At 37.3% G+C, this 22,097-nt stretch overlaps 1 protein-coding gene across 1 annotated transcript in view; it reads right to left on the bottom strand.

Moving 5' to 3' along the window:
• Positions 1-22,097, bottom strand: part of LOC135226145 (collagen alpha-1(I) chain-like) — a 189,601-nt gene that overhangs the window by 37,045 nt on the left and 130,459 nt on the right. The window contains exons 3-5 of the mRNA XM_064265585.1: positions 18,354-18,458; positions 15,384-15,454; positions 12,978-13,266 (exon numbers count right to left, since the gene is read on the bottom strand). Of these exons, the coding sequence (XP_064121655.1) occupies positions 12,978-13,266; positions 15,384-15,454; positions 18,354-18,458 (465 nt within the window). The remainder of the gene's footprint in view (positions 1-12,977; positions 13,267-15,383; positions 15,455-18,353; positions 18,459-22,097) is intronic.

Below are 22,097 nucleotides of genomic sequence, written 5' to 3'. Positions count from 1 at the left end.
TTTCTTTCAAAGAACTCAATATTCCGGTTGGGAAACAGAGAAAGGAAACTCCACATGTGTATTAAATATCAGTTATTTCATCGTCATATATCGAAGCGTAAATACAGCAGCGCCTCGTTTTGTTGCTTAAAACGTGAGCGAAAGAAAAGACAAAAGGATTTGTTGTTCGTGTTTTAAGTCCGGCAACTTAGAGTCCGTGAGGCCTTTGAGAAATGGTCGAAGTTCCCAAAGAAGTCCTCTTAATTAACGCGTTGTATTGTTAGAAGCTCCTGGATAGGATCAGCTTCGTTATCTGATAATGGGGCCTGGAGAAGAGCAGACATATCGAATGGCAGAGGATGATATCTACCGGGCTAACACTATGTACGCTAATCAAGAATACATAGACACACACAGACACACACACACACACACACACACACATATATATATTATATATATATATATATATATATATATATATATATATATATATTCACTCGACATGTAATGCTCTGCTCCAGCTCCCAGTTATATGATAACGAAGCAGGTCTATTCAAGTGTTTCTCACAATACAACAAGTTAATTAATTTGGGAACTTCGGCTGCTCTCTAAGGCCTCACAGACTGTACAGCTGATGAACTCAACATCAACAACACAACAACAGATCTTTCACTATTATCTTCCTCGTCGTCCATCCTCTTTTTCAGCGAAACAACGTACTATATATATATATATATACTATATATATATATTATATATATATATATATATATATATATATATAAAAAGAGAGAGTGAGAGAGAAAGCGCGTATGTGAGTTTGCTTGTACGCACCATCTACCCACATATGAATGCAAAACAGCTCAGGTGCTACACATTCCAGGACGACAATGGAGGTGAGGTGCTGGAACTTAACAGGAAAACGCAGTAGGACTGTAAAACAATAAAGCAACACATTTCCACCCTCACTAACATCAATGGCACAGGAAACTGCATTTGAAGGCGCCAAGTCGGTTGAGCCTGATAACTTATTGAAACCTAATTTGGTCTGTATTGTCGAATAACATCGGCGAGTTCTATATTGGCGAGGTATATCAGTTTCAGATACCTTGGGTACATGCACGCAAACAGAACTCACTCTCACAGGAACGAGTGTTCGTTTGAGAAGCTGAATGAGGGTAAAGGAATAAGGTCGCTGAGAAGGGTTCTTGTAAATTTCCCACCTTGTGTTTTTATGCGATCGCGGATATACTATAATCGATACAGAAAATTACTGACAGAACATCATGCATTCCCAGTATAAGAAGGAGAGAGAGAGAGAGAGAGAGAGAGAGAGAGAGAGAGAGAGTAATATAGTTAGTGTGATAAACCTCTATTTAAAGAATGGGAATTACGAAAGAGAGAGAGAGAGAGAGTAATAATAGTTAGTGTGATAAACCTCTATTTAAAGAATGGGAATTACGAAGGAGAGAGAGAGAGAAACCTGGTAGAAAGCTTCATACGTTTTTGCTTTTTTTTTTTTTTTTATTCAATCCGGCAATTTTCTTTCTGAAAGAAGTACAGAAAAAAAAAATCTGAAAAAAATAACAGTTCTATGATTCCGGAATGAACACAGGATGACTGCATAACAATCTACCATTTTATAAATGAGTATGACGAAACGTGTGAAAGATTGAAAAAAAAAAAATAGACTTAAAATCATCTTTACATTTCCTGATCATCATGTTTAAATGAACACAACCCACAAATGTGCAATAAACCCTCTCAAGTACAAGCGCGAGTTTCCTTCCTGTTTTTCCTAGACACTTCACGAAATAGGATATTTTGTTTGTCAGATTATCCGAAGCCGAAATACTGCGCGACGAAATGTTTTCAATAACTGATGGAATTATTATTAAGAGCCATGTATGGTGCTCAAAATGAGCCGATAGCATTATAAACGGTCCTCAAAAGGTAAATAAGCCAGAGGGTGAAGGCATGAAAGGCGTGGCTAGGAATAACAATACTACTTCTGTACAAATGGAATATTGGAAAGATGAATAGAAATCTTATGGGATATGGCTTTCTCTACCATACCTGAAAATTCGCGAATAGGTTCTGAATTGATAAACAATATGGTTATAAATGGAAGATTTGATCGGGAAAGAGCGGAGTGAAACCAAGAGTAGGATACAAGAAAACTAATCTTGTTTTTCTTTGGACCTGATATGAAAACATTTCGAAAGCAAAATGGAAATATGTTCATGTATGCTATAACAGAAAACGATGAAATCGACAGAGATTTACGTGATGATAAAAGACGTTGTTTTATGTAGAAACTTAGTTCTAGTAAAAGGAAAATGAAAGGGGTTGCAGCTAGGGGCCCAAGGATCGCTGCAAGGAGCCTTGAGTAATGCCTACAGTATACCACATGAGTGCACTGAATGCACTGTCCCCCTACGGAAGTTTGCATTCTGCTATTCAAAATTCCTGTGTTAATAGTTATTGCTTGTCTAACAGATTGCATTATTATCTGTTAGGAATTTTCGATGCTTATTGTCTTATCGTCTCTGTTTATATAAATTCTCGCATATTTTGCATCAATTGCATAAACTTATATCATCACTCTTTTTCCATTTACTTTTGTTATTTTGGACGGTATTCATTTCCCATTCCTCTTCACTTTTCAGCGCTCTTCAAATTCATTAAATTTCCGGGGGGGGGAGTTCACATCTATCATAACGATTCCATATTCTTCGTTGCAAGTGAATAATTGCATTGAAACTACAGTCAATAGAATTCTTCATTCAATTCGATTTCCGTGCATCATCATTTACAATTCCCTCTCCCCTTAATTTATTTCGGTGTTAGTCAAGTACATATTTCATGCGCTCTCCCTGCTACGTACAGAGAGAGAGAGAGAGAGAGAGAGAGAGGAGAGAGGGAGAGAGAGAGAGAGATCATGGTCGTTTTAAACGTTTATACGCCTTCTGTATTCAAAACAAAATAAATTTATAAAGTCAATGATTCACGCTTGTCCTCAGTATGTCAGTTCTGAAGTGTGAAAATTCTCTGCGACATTTTTAAATTCTATTTGCCAAAATAATTGTCAAAGTTGCCATTAATTGATTCAACCATCCAGCAGACGTCGCTGCAAGTGAAAATTGTTGTACGTTCAATCGCGCAAGCTTTAAAAGGAAAATCGTGCACGAAATCATAGACAAAAATATGATAAACAATTAACACCCGTATTTGTCAAGAGACAACAAGGGTTCACATATTCCTGGTCTAAAACATCCAAATACTGTTGTGGTTTACTGCATTTCCTTTGGCATTTGTGCCGAGGATTTTGTTGGCGTCATATTTCTTCACATTTCCCTTGACACTTGGTCTGTGTATATGAGGAATTCTATCGTTTATATTAATGATCAACTCGATGCGTACTTCACCGAGGTCGAACAAGGTTCAGCGGAACAATAGTGAGTCTTTTGTTGATGACTCTCCGAGTTGTGTTTTTAGCTCCAGTAAATTTTGAGAAAGGGCTGTCTTTTTCTGGATATTTCCTATATAATGTCGCACACTGAGCAGATTCTACAATATTCATGAAAGTCTCTCTCTCTCTCTCTCTCTCTCTCTCTCTCTCTCTCCTCTCTCTTTTTACAACACTGGTAATATCTTGCTTCAAAAACTTAGTTGTCCAGAAAGGAAACGTTTTTTTATGGCAACATAGTGACAAATACGGAGGAGGCCGGGAGTTGGGGGGATTGAACAGCTGAACTCCTATGTTAGCAGTCACAGGGAGTTTTAGACGCGATGTCTCCTCTTTCGATTTTTTTTTTTTTTTTTTTTTTTTTTTTTTTGACATAGTTAAAGAACTAACTGCAATAACAGGAGCCTGGACTTGGCCTTGACAGTCAGTTCTTAATATCTGCCGTTACTGACACGATTTGATCAGGCTTATCGAGTCAAAAAGTATAGGGCAATAATCATCTATCGATCTCCATATCTCTGCATCTCATCCTTCGACCGTCCAGAGATATTTTTCGACGCTTGATCCCAGGAGCTCTAAACTTTCGGCCAAAAAGGAACTGCAAATAGAGTATAATGATGTTGTACCCTTCGTCTCCGTGCATTATCTCTCACTTATCTTGAACAATTTCCACATTAAAGATCTCTCTCTCTCTCTCTCTCTCTCTCTCTCTCTCTCTCTCTCCAGCTATCTTTCCCTCTCTCTGCCCTCTCTCCTAAAGGACGTTTTCATTCCCCTTTTTCAAGTGCCACGTTCAATGCCGCAGTATCTTCATTTTACTAGACGCCCCCGCCCTCTCTCACTCTCTCTCTCTCTCTCTCTCTCTCTCTCTCTCTCTCTCTCTCATATTCTTACGACGAATACCTGTACATTTAAAGTTCCAATGAGAGGAGACTCTATGCACAACGTTTAGTCTCTTTTTATGTTGCTATTCTTCTACAAGGAACAGCTGGCGTCAGCCGTCCCATGATTTACCAATAAATTCAACTTTTTTGTCGCTCAAGGATTCGTAACTAAAGTAGAAAAAGTGGAGGATGCGGTGGGAGGGGTGGGAGGGTGGGGGGGGGGGGGATAACAGTCATGAACACTGTTGAATTTAATTATAAAGTAAATCTAACCTTGTAGCCATTTTCCCATAAATTAATATGGTTGATTCCACTTCCAGGGAGGCGTGAATTATGGTCACCAAAAGAAGTATATGTCTGGGGAAGGTTAGGATAAATAACGCTTATTCGGTAAGGTAAGGATAAGTACGCAAATTATGGTTAATTTATAAAACATAAGTTTTATTAATCAATGTAAGATTAAGTAGGCATAAGCAGGCCAAGAGATGGAAGAACTACCTCTGGAGTTCTTGAAACTCCTTGATGGGAACAGCAACACTGGTAGCAAGGTGTAGCTGCAAGAGCGAAAGGAAGAGGAAAAAGAAACAATAAAGGTACGATCAGGATATAAGAGGTTCAGTGAACGAAAAAAACACATCATTAATAAAGCTGCAACTAACTGTACGGCCGAACGCGAAGATCACGATGTAAAGATGGCCAGGAGGATGGAAAGGATAATATCAAGAATAGAGGGAATGAAACCAGAGGCCATGAATAAATAGACTGAACGGAGAACGTAAAAATGAAAACTTTTAGGGAGAATGAGAAAGTTTAATGAAAACATTATTATTATTATTATTATTATTATTATTATTATTATTATTATTATTATTAAAAACACTCATAGTAGCACGAGTCTTCAAATGGAGAAACAAATCCACAGTTATGTAAATGTACTGTCGGCCAAAAAACTCGTGGCAGAGTTTCATAATTTTTCGTTCACCTGCCTGACGCACGATTCATGCCTTAAATTTATCTATTTTTTTTCTTTTCAAAGATGGATGAAATCATGTGTAATGACATTAAAAACAGTCACTGATATCTTTAGAACATTATGTTATGTTATTGTGTAAAACTATTTTCCATATAGCAAAATTGACGTGAACGAAACGAAGTGATAAAAAACGTCATATCACAACCATAAGATATGCATTACCAAATAGATAGGAGACACCTATCACTAGTAGTATCGCATAAACATAGTCCTTAAATTATCATTTCAATATTAAGTTGAAGGTAGTTGAACTATTCCATTTGTTAAATTTTACAGAAAACATTGGAATCTCACAAAATGCTATCAAATTTAAAAACAAAAAGAAAAAAAAAACCGATATCTTAACAATGTGAACTAGGCGACCTCACTCTATTGCTTTTGATGTTATGTGCACGGGTATCTAATGTCAATGTGTCATTTATCGGTCTAAGAAACATCCTTCGATGAGCGAGAGAATTATTGCACTGCATTCGGTGCAAGTTTCTGTTGGAGAGATATCAAGAAAGCTTAATAAACCGGAGAGAATCATACATAGATGAATAAAATTGTTTAAAGGACGGCAAAGTTTAGAACATGGGCCTAGAGGTGGAATACCTCGAAGCACCCACATGAGAGCAAGACAAATACAGTCCGTGAAAATGTTGCTGAGCAACATTCATTTGTGAACTTTGAATTCAGTGCCTCGTCACGACATTGCTGAACCAGGGATCAATAACTAGCTTTACGCTTATGACTGGTGTCTGATGAATACTTTAGATGGAGAGGAAGAGATTTTTTAAATCTACACTTGAAGTCTGATAGTTGTCTAATGAATAAGCAAACTATCTTTGATGGGATGAGAGATTCAGTTAGGCTTACTTTTTTTCTTTTTTTTATCGGTGGCCAGTGATTACCACGGATAGGGAGGGACACGGTTTCAATGATGCATGCATTTTTTTTCTTCAAAACCTAAAGAATACATTTTATTGGGAGATACTTTACTAACATCGGCCTAATCCTTCCATCACTCCTATAAGCCACCTCCGCTCCGCTCTCTTTTCTACATCTCAGCGACTAGATCCGACTTCTCACTACGAACTCCACCTCGTGAAAGCATCACTAATGATAACGGTTATTTTAAAATTCCCCGCACCGACAACGACGCCGTTAAAATACTGTTTTTAAAACTTTTCTGTTCAAAGAAACTTTATCTTTCATTCCACAAAATGTGTGCATACCCTCGTGTTTACACCCTGTAGCCGTCAAAGAGCAACCCTTGATTAAAAGCAGTAGGTTTTTGGTTTTTCTTGAGAGAAAAAAACAAAAAAAACATGATCAAATAGACTTAAACGAGAAAACGGTCCACCTTTCCTATTTCTTATTCTTTCAGCTGCTTATAATATGCTTATGTAAGTAGTCTAGTAGTTATACATGTGAACTAATTTTTTTGAATTAATTTTTCTATTTAAAAGAAATGAATAGCTACCAAGAAAGATCATCCTAAGAAAGCTTTAAGGAAAGTAAGCCTTTCTTAATGTATTCGTCAGTTTTGACTCCCACAGCTTTCCAAGGTGTCCAAATGAAACAGGATGATATTGCAAGGAATTCGAATAAAAATAAGAAAGAATTATATTCGTTTGATTTTTTTTATAATTGCTTTTTTGACTTTGAATAGCTAGGTCTGAGTTAACTTATGTTAAGCAATTATTAAAAGGATAAAGAAGAAGGCGAACATGGCTAATAAAACAAGAATAACGGGAATAGTCAAATAAAGCAGATTTATATATATATATATATATATATATATATATATATATATATATATATATTGTCGATTTAAATATTCATTAATATTACGTATCCGAGAGAGTATGCTGCTGAAAATAGACCTAGGCTTATTCATGTGGGAAAATCAGAAGTCCAATTTAGGCCCACTAAACGTGTCATGCAAATTATTTTATTGATCAAAAGGACAAATTAGTTTAATTAAACATCGTTTTCAAAGAATGTTACGCCTTGATGTATTATTTATCGGCTGTAGAGGGACGAAATGACAACACTTCAGTGCAGTACGATATGTGAGTCAAGACTCGAGCGGCAGCAAAGCCAACTTCAAAATCTTCGGAATGCTGTTACGAAGCTAGAGTTGAAAATAAATTAGAAATCGTGGACGGTGGACCCATCGGTATATATTTTTCCTTACTTTGCAAAATAATTATCTTTCATACGTTGAATAAGTCTACTCAGTTCTAATGTCATTTATTTCAAGTATAGCACCTTGAAAGGAAATTTTATTTATTGTTAAGTAAATATTCTGCACCTGCATATGGCAATATTTCCATAACGAACAATGAATTAAGAAACTACGCCAATTCTTTGTTGGCCGTCTGTACACATATTTTAGATTAAATAATAGTACATTTACATAACTGTGGATTTGTTACTCCATTATTATTATTAGTTATTATTATTATTATTATTATTATTATTATTATTATTAGTATTATTATATTATTCAGATGATGAAATCTATTTAAATGGAACAAGCACACAGGGCGCCAATTGACTTGAAATTCAAGTTTCCAAAGAGTATTATGGCGAAAATCAAAAGCTTAAAACTGGAAACACCTCTTGAAACGGAAATGCCAATAAAACTGAATTCACACAAGAACTTATATATATATTATTATATATATATATATATATATATATATATATATATATATATATATATATGTGTGTGGTGTGTGTGTGTGTGTGTGTGTGCGCGCGTGTGTGTGTGTGTGTGTTTGTGTTCGTAATTTTAAACTACAAAACTACTCGCGTTAAACGACAGAACCCCGGGACAAGGAATATCCAAGATTCCATTCCCAAGGAAGAGAGTGACTCGACATTAAACCCATTGGGATTAAACAAAGGAACCCGACGAACCGTCTAAATGGGCCGAGAGTTCCCCTTTGGCAAAGTGTCCTAACGATTACAAACAACCCACAAACCCCATTTACTTCTCTTATCTTGGTGTGTGAGCCTCCTCGTCATTCATAGCGCTCGCCTCTAATGCTACGTAATTAGTTATTCAGACTAGATTCCACCAAATGAATGAATGGAATTCAGTGGAATGTGGAAGAAGCATGGGAATGGAATGTGGCATCGTTTGGAGAGAGAGGTCAGGTCAATCAGGTATTGATCAGCACATAGGATATTTTTTCCAGAGAAGACAATAACCCATCCTACTTTAGTCGGAAAATTTCAGATAGATTATTATTATCATTGAAAAAGAAACCCACAAAATTACTGTGTTTTTTAAACGTGTTTACTTATAAATACTTACAGTTTTATTTTTTTACTCAACACTCGAATACTTTCAGGCCCTATCTGTGGCCCATTTTCAAGAGATGTGTATGTTGTCAGCCTGGGTCAAAGCCCCAGCAGGTCTTCTGGAAATTCTTTTTGAGCCATCATTTATATGATGGCTGTTCTGGTTTCCTTGAGAGGTTTGCCAATCCCTTTTGTCGCTCTGACAGTTCCAGAAGACTGCTGGGCCTTGACCCAGGCTGACACCTACACATCTCTTGAAAATGGCCACAGATAGGGCCTGAAAGTACTCGAGTGTTGAGTAAATAATATGTAAATACTTATAAAGTAACACATTATACACAATACTTTTGTGGTTTCTTTTTCAATCTTAAAAAGAAAACTGAAAGAAGTTTTTTGTTTGGTTCATTATTATTATTATTATTATTATTATTATTATTATTATTATTATTATTATTATTATTATTATTATTAGATCCTTGTCATGTTTGACAAGAAGAGAACAGGTAAATAAATATGCAACATTCAAGGATTAATTTACCCTGTGGTTCAGAATTCATCACGGGTTGTAGAATATCATAGGTGGCATTTCAAAAGGGCGATTCATTCGAAGCTTCATTCAAATATTTAATATATTACTTGAATAGAGTCGAGTATAAATGTTAATGGTCACTTTTTTATTTAATTTAAGGTCCCCTTTAAATGAAAAACTACCGAACTTTTTTTTCGTCTGCTTTTATGAATGAAGACATTGGAAATATTAACAAAAGCTATGACGTTATTCTGAATCGCTAACGCCGTTTAAAAAATTTTCCTAACATTTCTTACCTGCTGCTTATTTGCGTATTACTTTATTTTTTATTGATTTGTTTATTAATGTGTTGTATTCACCGGTCTTTCTTCCAGTTATGTGCCCATTTTTTTCCGTACAGAAAAAAAAAGAGATTAACTGGAAGGGAAATGTCACACGACAACCAATTACACGAAGACCGAACTGAGAGACGATGCCACAGAAGACGACAGGCAGGATGAGGTATCAACAAAACGACACACGAAGAAACACCGACGAGTAACAGAGGAGGACGAATGGGTGACAAAAGATTAGACAATGGATGGAGCCAGATACAGAGAGAACAAAGATCCCTTCCATGAAGCCTACAAAACACCAAGAAATTAAGGGAGAAAAACAAGTGAGGTCAATGAAATAATGGGCATAATACACACCACCAGTATCACAGAAACAAATAACTTGACATATGCAGGAGCAAGATTAGTAGCAGAACTGATGGGGATTCGAACACCAACACCACCAGCACAACCAACCCAACAGAAACCAAAACAGCAACCTCCTTGGAAAAGGCGCCTGAAAAGCAAATCATGGTGATGAGATCTGACTTGAGTAACTGAAAGAGATGGCAGAAAAAAGGCTAAGAAGCAAGAAAACAAGAAAATAAGGGAGGAACTCAACGAGAAATACAAAAGTACAAGAGAGGGGACTAAACAACACAATAGAAGATGTAAAACAGAGGCTTAAGGCCAAATCGCATAAGATCCAACGGTACACGAACAGGAATAAGGGATACCAACAGAACAAACTATTCGGCCCCACCAACCAGAAAAGACTATACGCCAACTAAGAGGGGAAGCAACAACCCCAGAAATTCCTGAAGAACCGAACCAAGTAAGAGACTCTGGGAAAACTATGGAGCAATCCGGTATCACAACAAACATGCAACATGGCTCCAGGAAGTCAAGGAAGAAGAAACAGGGAGAATAAAAACAAAGATTCACAGACATCACGACAGACACAGTCAGACACCAACTAAAGAAAATGCCAAACTGGAAAGCCCCAGGTCCCGATGAAGTCCATGGATACTGGCTCAAACTTCAAGGCCCTACACCCACGAATAGCAGAAACAACTCCAGCATTGTATCTCAAATCACCATGCACCAAAATGGATGACCACAGGAAGAACATCCTTAGTACAAAAAAGACAAGAGTAAGGGAAATATAGCCAGTAACTACAGGCCTATCACCTGCCTACCAATAATGTGGAAGTTACTAACAGGTATCATCAGTGAAAGGCTATACAACTACCTAGAGGAGACAAACACCATCCCCCACCCCCACCAACAGAAAAGGCTGCAGAAGGAAGTGTAGGGCACAAGACCAGCTCCTGATAGACAAAATGGTAATGAAGAACAGTAGGAGAAGGAAAACCAACCTAAGCATGGCATGGATAGACAATACTTACAAGCTCTGGAATAAGACTAGCAGAGTTAATATCAGGAGAGGTATCTTCCAGGGCGACTCACTGTCCCACTACTCTTCGTTAGTAGCCATGATTCCATGACAAAAGTACTACAGAAGATGGATGCCGGGTACCAACTCAGAAACAAAAGAGGCAAACAGAATCAACCATCTGATGTTCATGGACGACATCAAGCTGTATGTTAAGAGCATCAAGGAAATAGATACCCTAATCCCGACTGTAAGGATTGTATCTGGGGACATCAGGATGGAGTTTGTTTGGAATAGAAAAATTGCGCCTTAGTCAACATACAAAAGGCAAAGTAACGAGAAATGAAGGGATAAGCTACCAGATGGGAGCAACATCAAACACCTAGATGAGACAGGATACAATACCTGGAATAATGGAAGGAGGGGATATACACCAAGAGATGAAGCACACAATCAGGAAAGAATATTATGCAGAGAACTCAAGGCGATACTCAAGTCAAAACACATTGGAGGCAAATATGATAAAAGCCATAAACACATGGACAGTGCCAGTAATCAGATTACAGCGCAGGAATAGTGGACAATGGGACGAAGGCAGAAACTCCGCAGCATAGATCAGAAAACCAGGAAACATATGACAATACACAAAGCACTACACCCAAGAGCAAATAACGGACAGACTATACATAACACGAAAAGAACAGGAGGGAGAGGACTACTAAGTATAGAGGACTGCGTCAACATCGAAAACAGAGCACTGGGGCAATATCTGAGAACCAGTGAAGACGAGTGGCTAAAGAGTGCATGGGAAGAAGGACTAATAAAGTAGACGAAGACCCAGAAATATACAGAGACAGGAGAATGACAGACTGGCACAATAAACCAATGCAGGACAATACATGAGACAGACTAAAGAACTAGCCAGCGATGACACATGGCAATGGCTACAGTGGGGAGAGCTAAAGAAGGAAAGTGAAGGAATGATAACAGCGGCACAAGATCAGGCCCTAAGAACCAGATATTGTCCAAAGAACGATAGACGGAAATAACATCTCTCCCATATGTAGGAAGTGCAATACGAAAAATGAAACCATAAAGCACATAGCAAGCGAATGCCCGGCACTTGCACAAAACCAGTACGAAAAAGATGCATGATTCAGTGGCAAAAGCCCTCCACTGGAGCCTGTGCAAGAAACATCAGCTACCTTGCAGTAATAAGTGGTACGAGCACCAACCTGAGGGAGTGATAGAAAACGATCACGCAAAGATCCTCTGGGACTATAGTATCAGGACGGATAGGGTGATACGTGCAAACAGACCAGACGTGACGTTTGATTGACAAAGTCAAGAAGAAAGTATCACTCATTGATGTCGCAATACCATGGGACACCAGAGTTGAAGAGAAAGAAAGGGAAAAAATGGATAAGTATCAAGATCTGAAATAGAAATAAGAAAGGATATGGGATATGCCAGTGGAAGTCGTACCCATATCATAGGCGCACTAGGCACGATCCCAAGATCCCTGAAAAGGAATCTAGAAAAACTAGAGGCTGAAGTAGCTCCATGACTCATGCAGAAGAGTGTGATCCTAGAAACGGCACACATAGTAAGAAGAGTGATGGACTCCTAAGGAGGCAGGATGCAAACACCCGGAACCCACACTATAAATACCACCCAGTCGAATTGGAGGACTGTGATAGAGTAAAAAAAAAAAAAAAAAAATATAATAATAATAATAATAATAATTAATGGAGAGACAAATCAACAGTTATTGTTAATATACATAAATTAATTATTATTTACATTTTAGATTTATCTTTAAATATATGTAAATGTACATGACTGTGGAGTTGTTTCAGTCCTCCATTTTAAGACTCATGCTTCTATGAGTATTTTTAATAATAACTAATATGTATGCTGGAAACAGACCTTCTTTCAAATATGTTATACTAAAACTAATGTCAGAATTCACACAATTGATTTTTCTACATAATTCTTTCATTCTCCCTTATGATTTGTTTTCTGTCACGCTGTTATTACTAAGCAGCCGTCCAATATTCATTGACGACCTACAGCACGACGAATATTGGACAGCTGCATAGTAATACCAGTTCTCTGTCCAGTGGTGACCTCAGCCATGCCCATGAAACTCTTAGCCACGGTCCGGTGGTGGGCTATATTGTTAGTATCTATAGTGGTGCCAGAAGTACGATTATGCCTAACTTTAACCTTAAATAGAATAAAAACTACTGAGGCTTGAGGGCTGCAATTTGGTATGTTTAATCGAATTTTCTGTCCGGTGGTGACCTCAGCCACGGCCATAAAACTCTTAGCCATGTTCAGTGGTGGCCCATGGTGGTACCTATAGTGGTATGCCAGAAGTACGGTTATGGCTAACTTTAACCTTAAATAAAATAAAAACTTCTGTGGCTAGAGGGTTGCAATTTGCTATGGTTGATGATAGGAGGGTGGATGATCAACATACCAACTTGCAGCCCTCTAGCCTTAGTAGTTTTTAAGATCTGAGGGAGGACAGCCAGACAAAGCCGGCATAATAGTTTTCTTTTACAAAAACAGAAATCAAATCTTGCAGAAAGGGTGAGGGGTGTGGATTGAACAGTTTAGCAAAAGTTGCATCCATTGACAAAGAGCTCAAAGTGGAATGAAATGAGACAGATGACGTCATTCTGCTGGAATGTTTGGAACAGTCTCATTGGAAAGAGTCGGCGGACTTGAAAGGGAATAATACATTCCAGGGAAATTAATTTTCAATGTCAAACTTCGTCCTCTCATGGGCCGTTATTAGGGGAAAAACTTTTCATCAGACGCTCTATCAAAAGTTAATTGAATCGCTTTCATGTTTAATTATTATCTGAATAACAACACAAGCCGTCGGCCTAGCTAATTAATTTGTTTTCCAGAATACTGCAAGATCATCCATTTTGGTTATGTCGACTTGCATTACAAACATAAATAAATCAATAAATAAATATAACCTTAAGAGAAGATGACAACACTTTCCCACAGTTCCCCTAAATCTATTGGTATAGTTGAGTTGAGTTGAATATAGAATTTAGGCCAAAGGCCAAGTACTGGGACCTATGAAGTCATTCATCTCTGAAATAGAAATTGACAGTACAAGGTTTAAAAGGTGTAACAGGAGGAAAACCTCGCAGCTGCAATATGAATCAAGTGTTAGGAGAGGGTGGAAAGTAAGATGAAGAAAGAATATGAAAGGAGGTACAATAAAAGGAACGAAAGTATTGCAACTAGGGACGAAGGCACGCTGCAACAGAGCCTTAAGTGATGCCTATAGTACTCCTCATGAGGTCCACTGATGGCACTACCCCCCTTACGGGGTCTATTGCTATAGGGGTAATGTTATTCTGACAAATATTTTTGTACCTTGTTGATTTACTTAGTGAACTAAGTATCTGGTAGCTAGTCGACAGTGATGGGTCGCAGCAACAGTGGGGAAGGATATAAGGCTAGCAATATCCTCGCAAAATACGCGAAAACTATGTGTGGCACATTCTGAAGCCGTCAGAATGTCGTATAGGTGATATTTACGTATTAATGTACCCATAATTTTATTTATTCCAGATTTTGCATTGCATTGTTAGGATTTACAATCAGTAATACTTTCAAACTGATTCAGATTTAACAAACATTGTTGTTCCACCTTATTTTGATGGTAACATAAAGTATAAACGTGGATGTAATAGCAAAAACAAACTAAAGAGTGATTGTTGCCAAAAACAAATAAAGCAAAAAAAATGTGAAATATATAATTCTTATAGAAACATATAAATATAAAAATAATCTCTCCAAAAGAATACATCAGAAAGATAGAAAATCCATTAATGATGAACGCTTTAAAAACACCTAAAAATAGAAATAAAACATTATATAGTTTCTAAATACAAAAAAAATCTATCATAGAAGAGTATTAAGTTATTGGAGGAGTTTGAAAAGGGAAAAAAAAAGGAAAAAAATGTACCTATCTCATAATGAAGGAAGCAAGATCGACGACGTTAATAATTGAGAAAAAAAAAAAAAAAAAAAAAAAGATCTCCAAACTCCCAGAAATCTTTTTCGCAAGTGGCGTTTTTTTTTTTTTTTTTTTTTTTTATTATCAACTGAACTATGTACCCTAATGTTTTTGTACTTAATTTTATCTTACACTACCTCTCTTCTACCTCTGGTGTTTCTCGCTCTCTCTCTCTCTCTCTATCTTTTACACATGGAAAACATCTCTACAAACATATCCACATTCAGTCATACCTTCGACTGAGAGAATAAGTTTGAATAACAAAAAATTCAAGACTGCAATACAAATATTCCCAGCTGAACGTGTCTGATGTCCCCATTACTTAACTGCCTGATTAATATCACACCGGTTCGACATCCTGCAAGAGTATTAGCGTCCTGACCTGTTATCCTTGGGAGGGGATAAGTGGGAAAGAAGTAAATAATTACTTTGAGCTGCAGAGCACCGTAGCGTCTTTATTACCGCCGCAGAGGATGTCCCTCTGCGGAACATCATCCCCCTGGATTCTGTGGTCACGAGGACTCATTCGAGAGCAAAGAGCCTATTCCTGTCTATCCAAGGACCTCAGGTTTTTTATAATTATATTGATCTAGTATAGTCTTTTGTCTATTACTAGTAATGATTCGTATATTTTCATAGAATAAGCCTTTGGGTGCGAATGCGAATTATAGTAGAATAAGTAAAGATGAGAGAATAAAATGAATTAAACACTATACAGGTTGTCCATAAAGTCCTAGTACCATTCTGATCAATAAATACTTGTAAATGGTACTGGGACTTTATGGACACCCCTGTACAATCAAGGTAACGAAAATTAGACTGTCAATTTCCCTGTCAGCGCTGAATGACCTCATAGGTCCCAGCGCTTCGTTCTTGGGCCTAAATTCTATAATATATGTTGTATTAATCCTTCAAGTAAAATGAAGTAAAAGCGAATTAAAAGGAAATTATTCCAAGCCACAAGAGATAACTTTAGTTACTGTAATGAATAATCATGTGGTAAATCAAACATTTTTCTTTTAATGAAAAAAAATAAAAAAAATACTATTAATAAAACGAGCACGCCATTCACATGGACAGATATTTACTGATGCCATTATGGGCATAAAGTCATGCCATGCCAGCTTAGAGATACCCACAAATGTCCCATTACTGTAACATTTTCTGAACGTATAAGGGAAATATTACGCAGTGGGCGATTAGAGAGTTTTCATAAACATCAGCGATTTAATTCGTTTTCCTTAAGAATGCTATTTCTATGGTACACAACATTTATTAAAAACTTCAGAAATAATAGGGACGTTTTTGGGGAAATGCAGTATCTCGTCTAACAATGAGTGAATTTCTTTTGGGTTTTACATATATGTTAGTACAGGATGTAAATCTTGATTAAATAATTATATTAATATGGAAGTATAGACTCTTATAATGAGATTCCTATTGCCCTTATATCAACATCAGTCATAAAGTGACTCTTGGCTTTTAGACTGCATCGATATCCTAATAAAATATCGGGTTATTATATCAATAAAATTAAAAAAAAACAAAAAAAAAAAAAAAAATCGTGGACAAATAGCCTAAAAATTCTAGCTAATATAAATCACCTTGTAACATTCATTCATCAAACAAGCTCTTCCCGCTGTATTCCATACAAATTAGCTTAGAAACTTTCTCAATACTTCTGCTTTCCCATCTTTTTAAAATGTCACGTCATTTGAGAAGTAACCCCCCCCCTCCCCCTTGAATTAAAGTTAAAAACGTCCCTCAAAGGCCGAAAACCCCACCCCTACCCCACCCCCTCTCTCGTCCCCCACCGAGTTTCCGTAAGGTCTAGGTGCAGATTCCGCCATTAAACTGCAACAAGAAAATGGCAACCTGTCCCTTACCCGCGTAACTAGAGAGGTTGATCTTGCAAGGTCCTGTTTGACCCTATTACTTGAAAATGAAACTAGGATACAATCTGAAATTTCAACGTGAAAAGTTAGCTTAATCAAATAAAAATAATAAGTAATAGAAACAATAATATGGGATAATATCGACTAATATCTTCAAGACGACATAAGTGATAAGCAAAAGTCGGATTCCTAAGCCTTTCAAGTAGTAAATTTGGACTCATTGACGGACATTCATAAATATGACTGAAAAATCTAGTTGAATAAGCATGATTAATTAACAGGTGAGGCATCTCAGCTTAAACCTACAGGTTGTCCATAAAGTCCCAGTACCATTCTGTCCAATAAATATTTGTAATGGTACTGGGACTTTATGGACGTCCTGTACATTGACAGTAAATTGTTATCAGTCATCCTATAGCTATAACCTAAGCCCTAGAGGGGCGAACGGTGAGGCCTTCAACACATAAGGCTGTTGATGAAAAGAGATTCTCCATTGCTTCAGATCCCTCTACCAATGGGACGCGCCTTTATGAATATCCACCCTCGGAGGATGAAGGTCTTCTGTTTTCATCTGAGGATGCATCAAGGCTTATGGAACTGATTCATCCCACTGATGATCCACGTAATAGAGAGCGCCAGAGGAAGCCTCTCTTTCCTTTGCTTTGCAACTGTTAAGGAGTCTTTTGAAAAAGTGTTTGTTTGTTTGTTTGTATGACGCTTTTTACGTTCGCATGGAACCAGTGGTTATTCAGCAACGAGACCGACGGCTTTATGTGACTTCCGAACCACGTCGAGAGTGAACTTCTATCACCAGAAATGCACATCTCTCACGCTTCACTGAATGCCCGAAAATCGAACTCGCGGCCAATGAGGTGGCAGGCCAAGACCATACCGATCACGCAACTGAGGCGCTAAGAAGTGTTTCAGGAGGCTGATAAGTTTAAGAGAGGTTGCTTTTTTTATTGAACATAAAATTTCTTATGATAATTTTTTTTTCTCTCTCTCTCGTTCACCAAACTTCTTTTTCCCAGTCAATCCATTTTTTCTTCTTTTCCCGCCCGGGACTTCTATCTTCTCAACAATTTCAAGGCATTTTTTATGCTACTATTAACATGCTTACATTAGTTATTCATACGTTATCAGTAAACCCAGTATAAACTAGAAATATGTTACCTAATGCTTTGATGTATATGCGAATCTGATCATGAATGTAAAACTGTGTTATGAATAGATCTGAATAAAAAACTTTACTGATATTTTGAGCGTGAATAACACCAGTTGTTTTCCTGGAGTCTGACCTTGCTAGTCATCCGGTGGCAGCCCGGGATGAAGAGACGACGAAGTTTCCTTCAAGAGAAATTTCATATCATCAGGCATTGTCCTCTTCCAAGAACGGCTATTACATTGTCCTCATAAGACCCTTTGTCAGATGGGGAAGTATGTTTATTGTATGCAACTTTCCAGACGTTGCTGTTCGTTTATACTTCCTGGGACTTGTATTACCAGATCGGCTCTGCCATGGCTTCTTTCATACATTTCATTAACTTTGTAATTGTCTATTCTTGCATTACTTGATTCTTTGCTGAGTAGTCTTTTGGGCATATAGTTCTGGAATAAATAGACAAAGGCAAAGAGAACTTGGGAATTTGAAAATTTCATGTCTGTCGTCCTCTTATCTCTCTCTCTCTCTCTCTCTCTCTCTCTCTCTCTCTCTCTCTCATCTCTCTCTCTAGTGGTTTATATTATGAATGACTCAAAAAGCATCAAATTCAATCTTTAAAATAAAAACTAATGGAGACTAATGGTACTTTAATTGTCAGCATAAGTAGATGATGCACTAGGCCTATACATATAGCACAGCGTTTGAAGATAAAAGCGGATTAGCCGGATAAGTATTTGTTTTAACATTTGCCATATTCCCGAGTCTAAATGAACAGTAATTTTCATCTGATAACTATAAAACCTATAAACAAATTCAGATTTACCGCGGTATACCAAGTAGTCGTTGTAGGTACAGGATAGTTCTTCCGTGCCAATTATTTGATTACTTACAGATAAGAGTCCTAGTTTCATTCTTTTCAGCATACTAAAACGAAATGACATTTTCTCATTAATAAATTCCTGCCCAACAAAAGATTCAAATGTTATAGCGCGTTAAAGATACATTATTTAAGCCCGTACCCAGAGATTTTTTTTTGGGGGGGGCGGTGTTCGTTTTCCCTTTTTTTCCCAAAACTGGACATTTTCTTCTACAAATGTCATTGCATATATAGGTATATAAAAGATGAAATACTTGAAAATGTTATTTTAGTTGAGAAGAAAAATTGGGTACCTATGCGGTCTATGCCCTTCTACCCGATTAGATGTTATTCAAAGTACTGGCTTTGGTTGACAGAATTGTACTTATAATGTTGAAAGTTTGCACTGAAATTCAAGGTTATTTCTTCAGTTTTATTGATTGATTCATTTATTATGTTAACAATAACATGCATATTATTTTATTTGTTGTTATGTTATATACTTTGACTTAACAAAAACAATTATTATTGATTACTTTGTAAGTACAGTTCAATGAATAGGATAGTCACAAAAAATATGACTCCAGAATTTTTTTTTGGGGGGGCGACCCCCCTCGGTACAGGCCTGTTTTTGACCTATGCATTATGATATAGACTGCTAAATCTCTCGCCCGAGAGCAGCCCGCCACTGACTGACGGAAGATAACTCACACGTTGCTTAGTAATTGTCGTCTTGTAATCAAACGACTTCCTGCTTCAACACAGAGCCACACACATACATATATACACAAACAAGCGCGTGCGAGCACTCTTATCCTGCCTGCTTTCACCAACAGCAGCCAAGCTTTTTTTCTTCACCCGGCAATCATACTTGAGTGAATATGGTAATGCAAAACTAATAGGCCTATATGTACGGATTTTGTTTTTTTTTTTTGTTTTCCGGAGGAAAACCAGGTTGATTTTGTATGCTATGTTCTAAGATATCTGCGTTTAATAATCAATCTTTAAGTTTTTCTTTTTTTTATATCACTGCGTCCTGTAAGGTGAAATCGATGGAAATCAGCCAATCAAATGCTAACTAAACACAGACACCATTGGTAGCAGCTGCATCATATGCTGAGTACCTCAGGCATTATAGGTCTAATCATCTAACCGTCAACACAGACTGTTACCTGTTTTCTCGTCAGAAGCGCAGGCAAACAATCTGAGTTTGTCGTAAAGAAAACTGAAGTTGAGTCATGACACACGCGACACCACCACAAGCAGCGGCCCTCTAAGGCACGCATATGGTGTGTCTAGCCGTCAAGCATGTCTATGTTTTTAAATTTTTCCTTGATTGGGATAACGACGATGACGATTAGATATCTATTTATATCTTTCCGTTAACAAAATCAACTCTGCATTTTATGCAGTAAATTATGTATTCAGTTGTCAATTAGGTGAAAAACAATAATAGAGCTCTCATTTTACAGTGTTTGTTAGGCCATAAACCCATAGAATTACGAGGTGGTCCATCATGATCTTTTATTACTAAAATAACTAACAAAGTAGCGTTCAAGTGACCTTATGTAAGAAAAAAGTCTTAAAAACATTTCTGCAACTAGCTCATTATTCAAGCGCACAGCACAAAATTAAGTTTCAAGCTCAACAGAGCTAAATCTTTAGTCTCATTTGCATTTTTACAAGCTGTTTACCTCGTAGAGGGAACTAGTGCCATCAGTGGAGCTCATGCAGTACACTGTAGCATTTCTTAAGGTTCTTTGCAGCGTGCCTTCGGCCCCTAGCTGCAACCACTTTCGTTCCTTTTACTGTATCTCTTTCATATTCTCTTTCTTCCATCTTACTTTCCACCCTCTCCTAACACTTGATTCATAGTGCAACTGCTTTGAGGTTTCCTCCTGTTAAACCTTTCAAACCTTTCACTGTCAGTTTCCGTTTCAGCGCTGAATGGCCTTAGTTGCCCCAGTGATTGGCATAATGCCTAAAACCTAATATCAATCAATCACTTAAACCAAGCTTCTCTACTTCAAAATTGCTAGCAGGGAATGTCGTCCTCAATATGGCTGATGGATATTCAGATTTATGCAATGGAATTTGGAATGTTCCCATCTATATAAAACCATAGTTATTTTCGTTACTTTCACCATACGCAAAAAAATAAAATAAAAAAAAAATAAAAAAAAAAGAGTAGTACCATTTCTGATTGTCAACTGCGTTGATTGAGGGCTTCTGGACTTATTCTAAATAACGCCATGTAAATGGGAGTCACTACCCCGCTATTTTATTTTTTTATTTTCATTTACAATGATTTTTGGCATTATGCTAGGCCCTGGGGCAACTAAGGCCATTCAGCGCTGAAACGGAAATTGATGGTAAAAGGTTTGAAAAGCATAACAGGAGGAAAGCCTCAAAGCAATTGCACTACGAAACAATTGTTAGGAGACGGTGGAAATTATGATGGAAGTACAGTAAAAGGAACGAAAGCAGTTGCAGCTAGGAGCCGAAGGGACGCTGCAAAGAACCTTAAGTAATGCCTACATTGCACCGAATGAGGTGCACTGACGGCACTAACCCCAACCCCTGTACGGGGCTGCACCGTTATTCACCCGGTTAGAAAACAAATGACACAACTATCAGAAATCGATAAATTGTTAGGTAGTTTAGCACAGATGAGAAAAAAGCAATTTAGATTCTTATTACGCCGATGTTCCTAAAATGGCATGATACGAAATTGTATCATAAAGGCCATGGCTGCATTCCACCATACTATTGTTTCCCAGAATGTGAAAGCATAAGAAGGTATTCTGGAGAGAGAGAGAGAGAGAGAGAGAGAGAGAGAGAGAGAGAGAGAGAGAGAGAGAGAGATAAAAACTTATTATCAATTAAAAAATTCCCCTTCGGCTAACATGTATGAAAGTATATTTCCGAGGTAAAGCGAATTGGATATTAAAGGACATCTTGCTTGTACAAGAATCACGGTGATGTGATAAAATTCATTCATAATTTGGCTACGTGCGGCAAACATACCACACGGTTAACATGGCAGAGGTCTGTTGATATCAATTCTAATTACAAATATCTGAGTTTGACAGTTATTTGTAGGTGGGAGTCGGTTTCAACTTATAACTACCTTGATGGCTGTGTTGTTTAATTAGGCGTCTCTTCTCTATGCACTGGTTCGATCCCACTAGTCGACGGAATTATGATCAACTAAAATATTCCCCTTCGG

The sequence above is a fragment of the Macrobrachium nipponense genome, chromosome 14, assembly GCF_015104395.2.
Source record: "Macrobrachium nipponense isolate FS-2020 chromosome 14, ASM1510439v2, whole genome shotgun sequence".
Taxonomy (NCBI): Eukaryota; Metazoa; Arthropoda; class Malacostraca; order Decapoda; family Palaemonidae; genus Macrobrachium; species Macrobrachium nipponense.
This window is presented reverse-complemented; position numbering and strand designations above follow the sequence as displayed.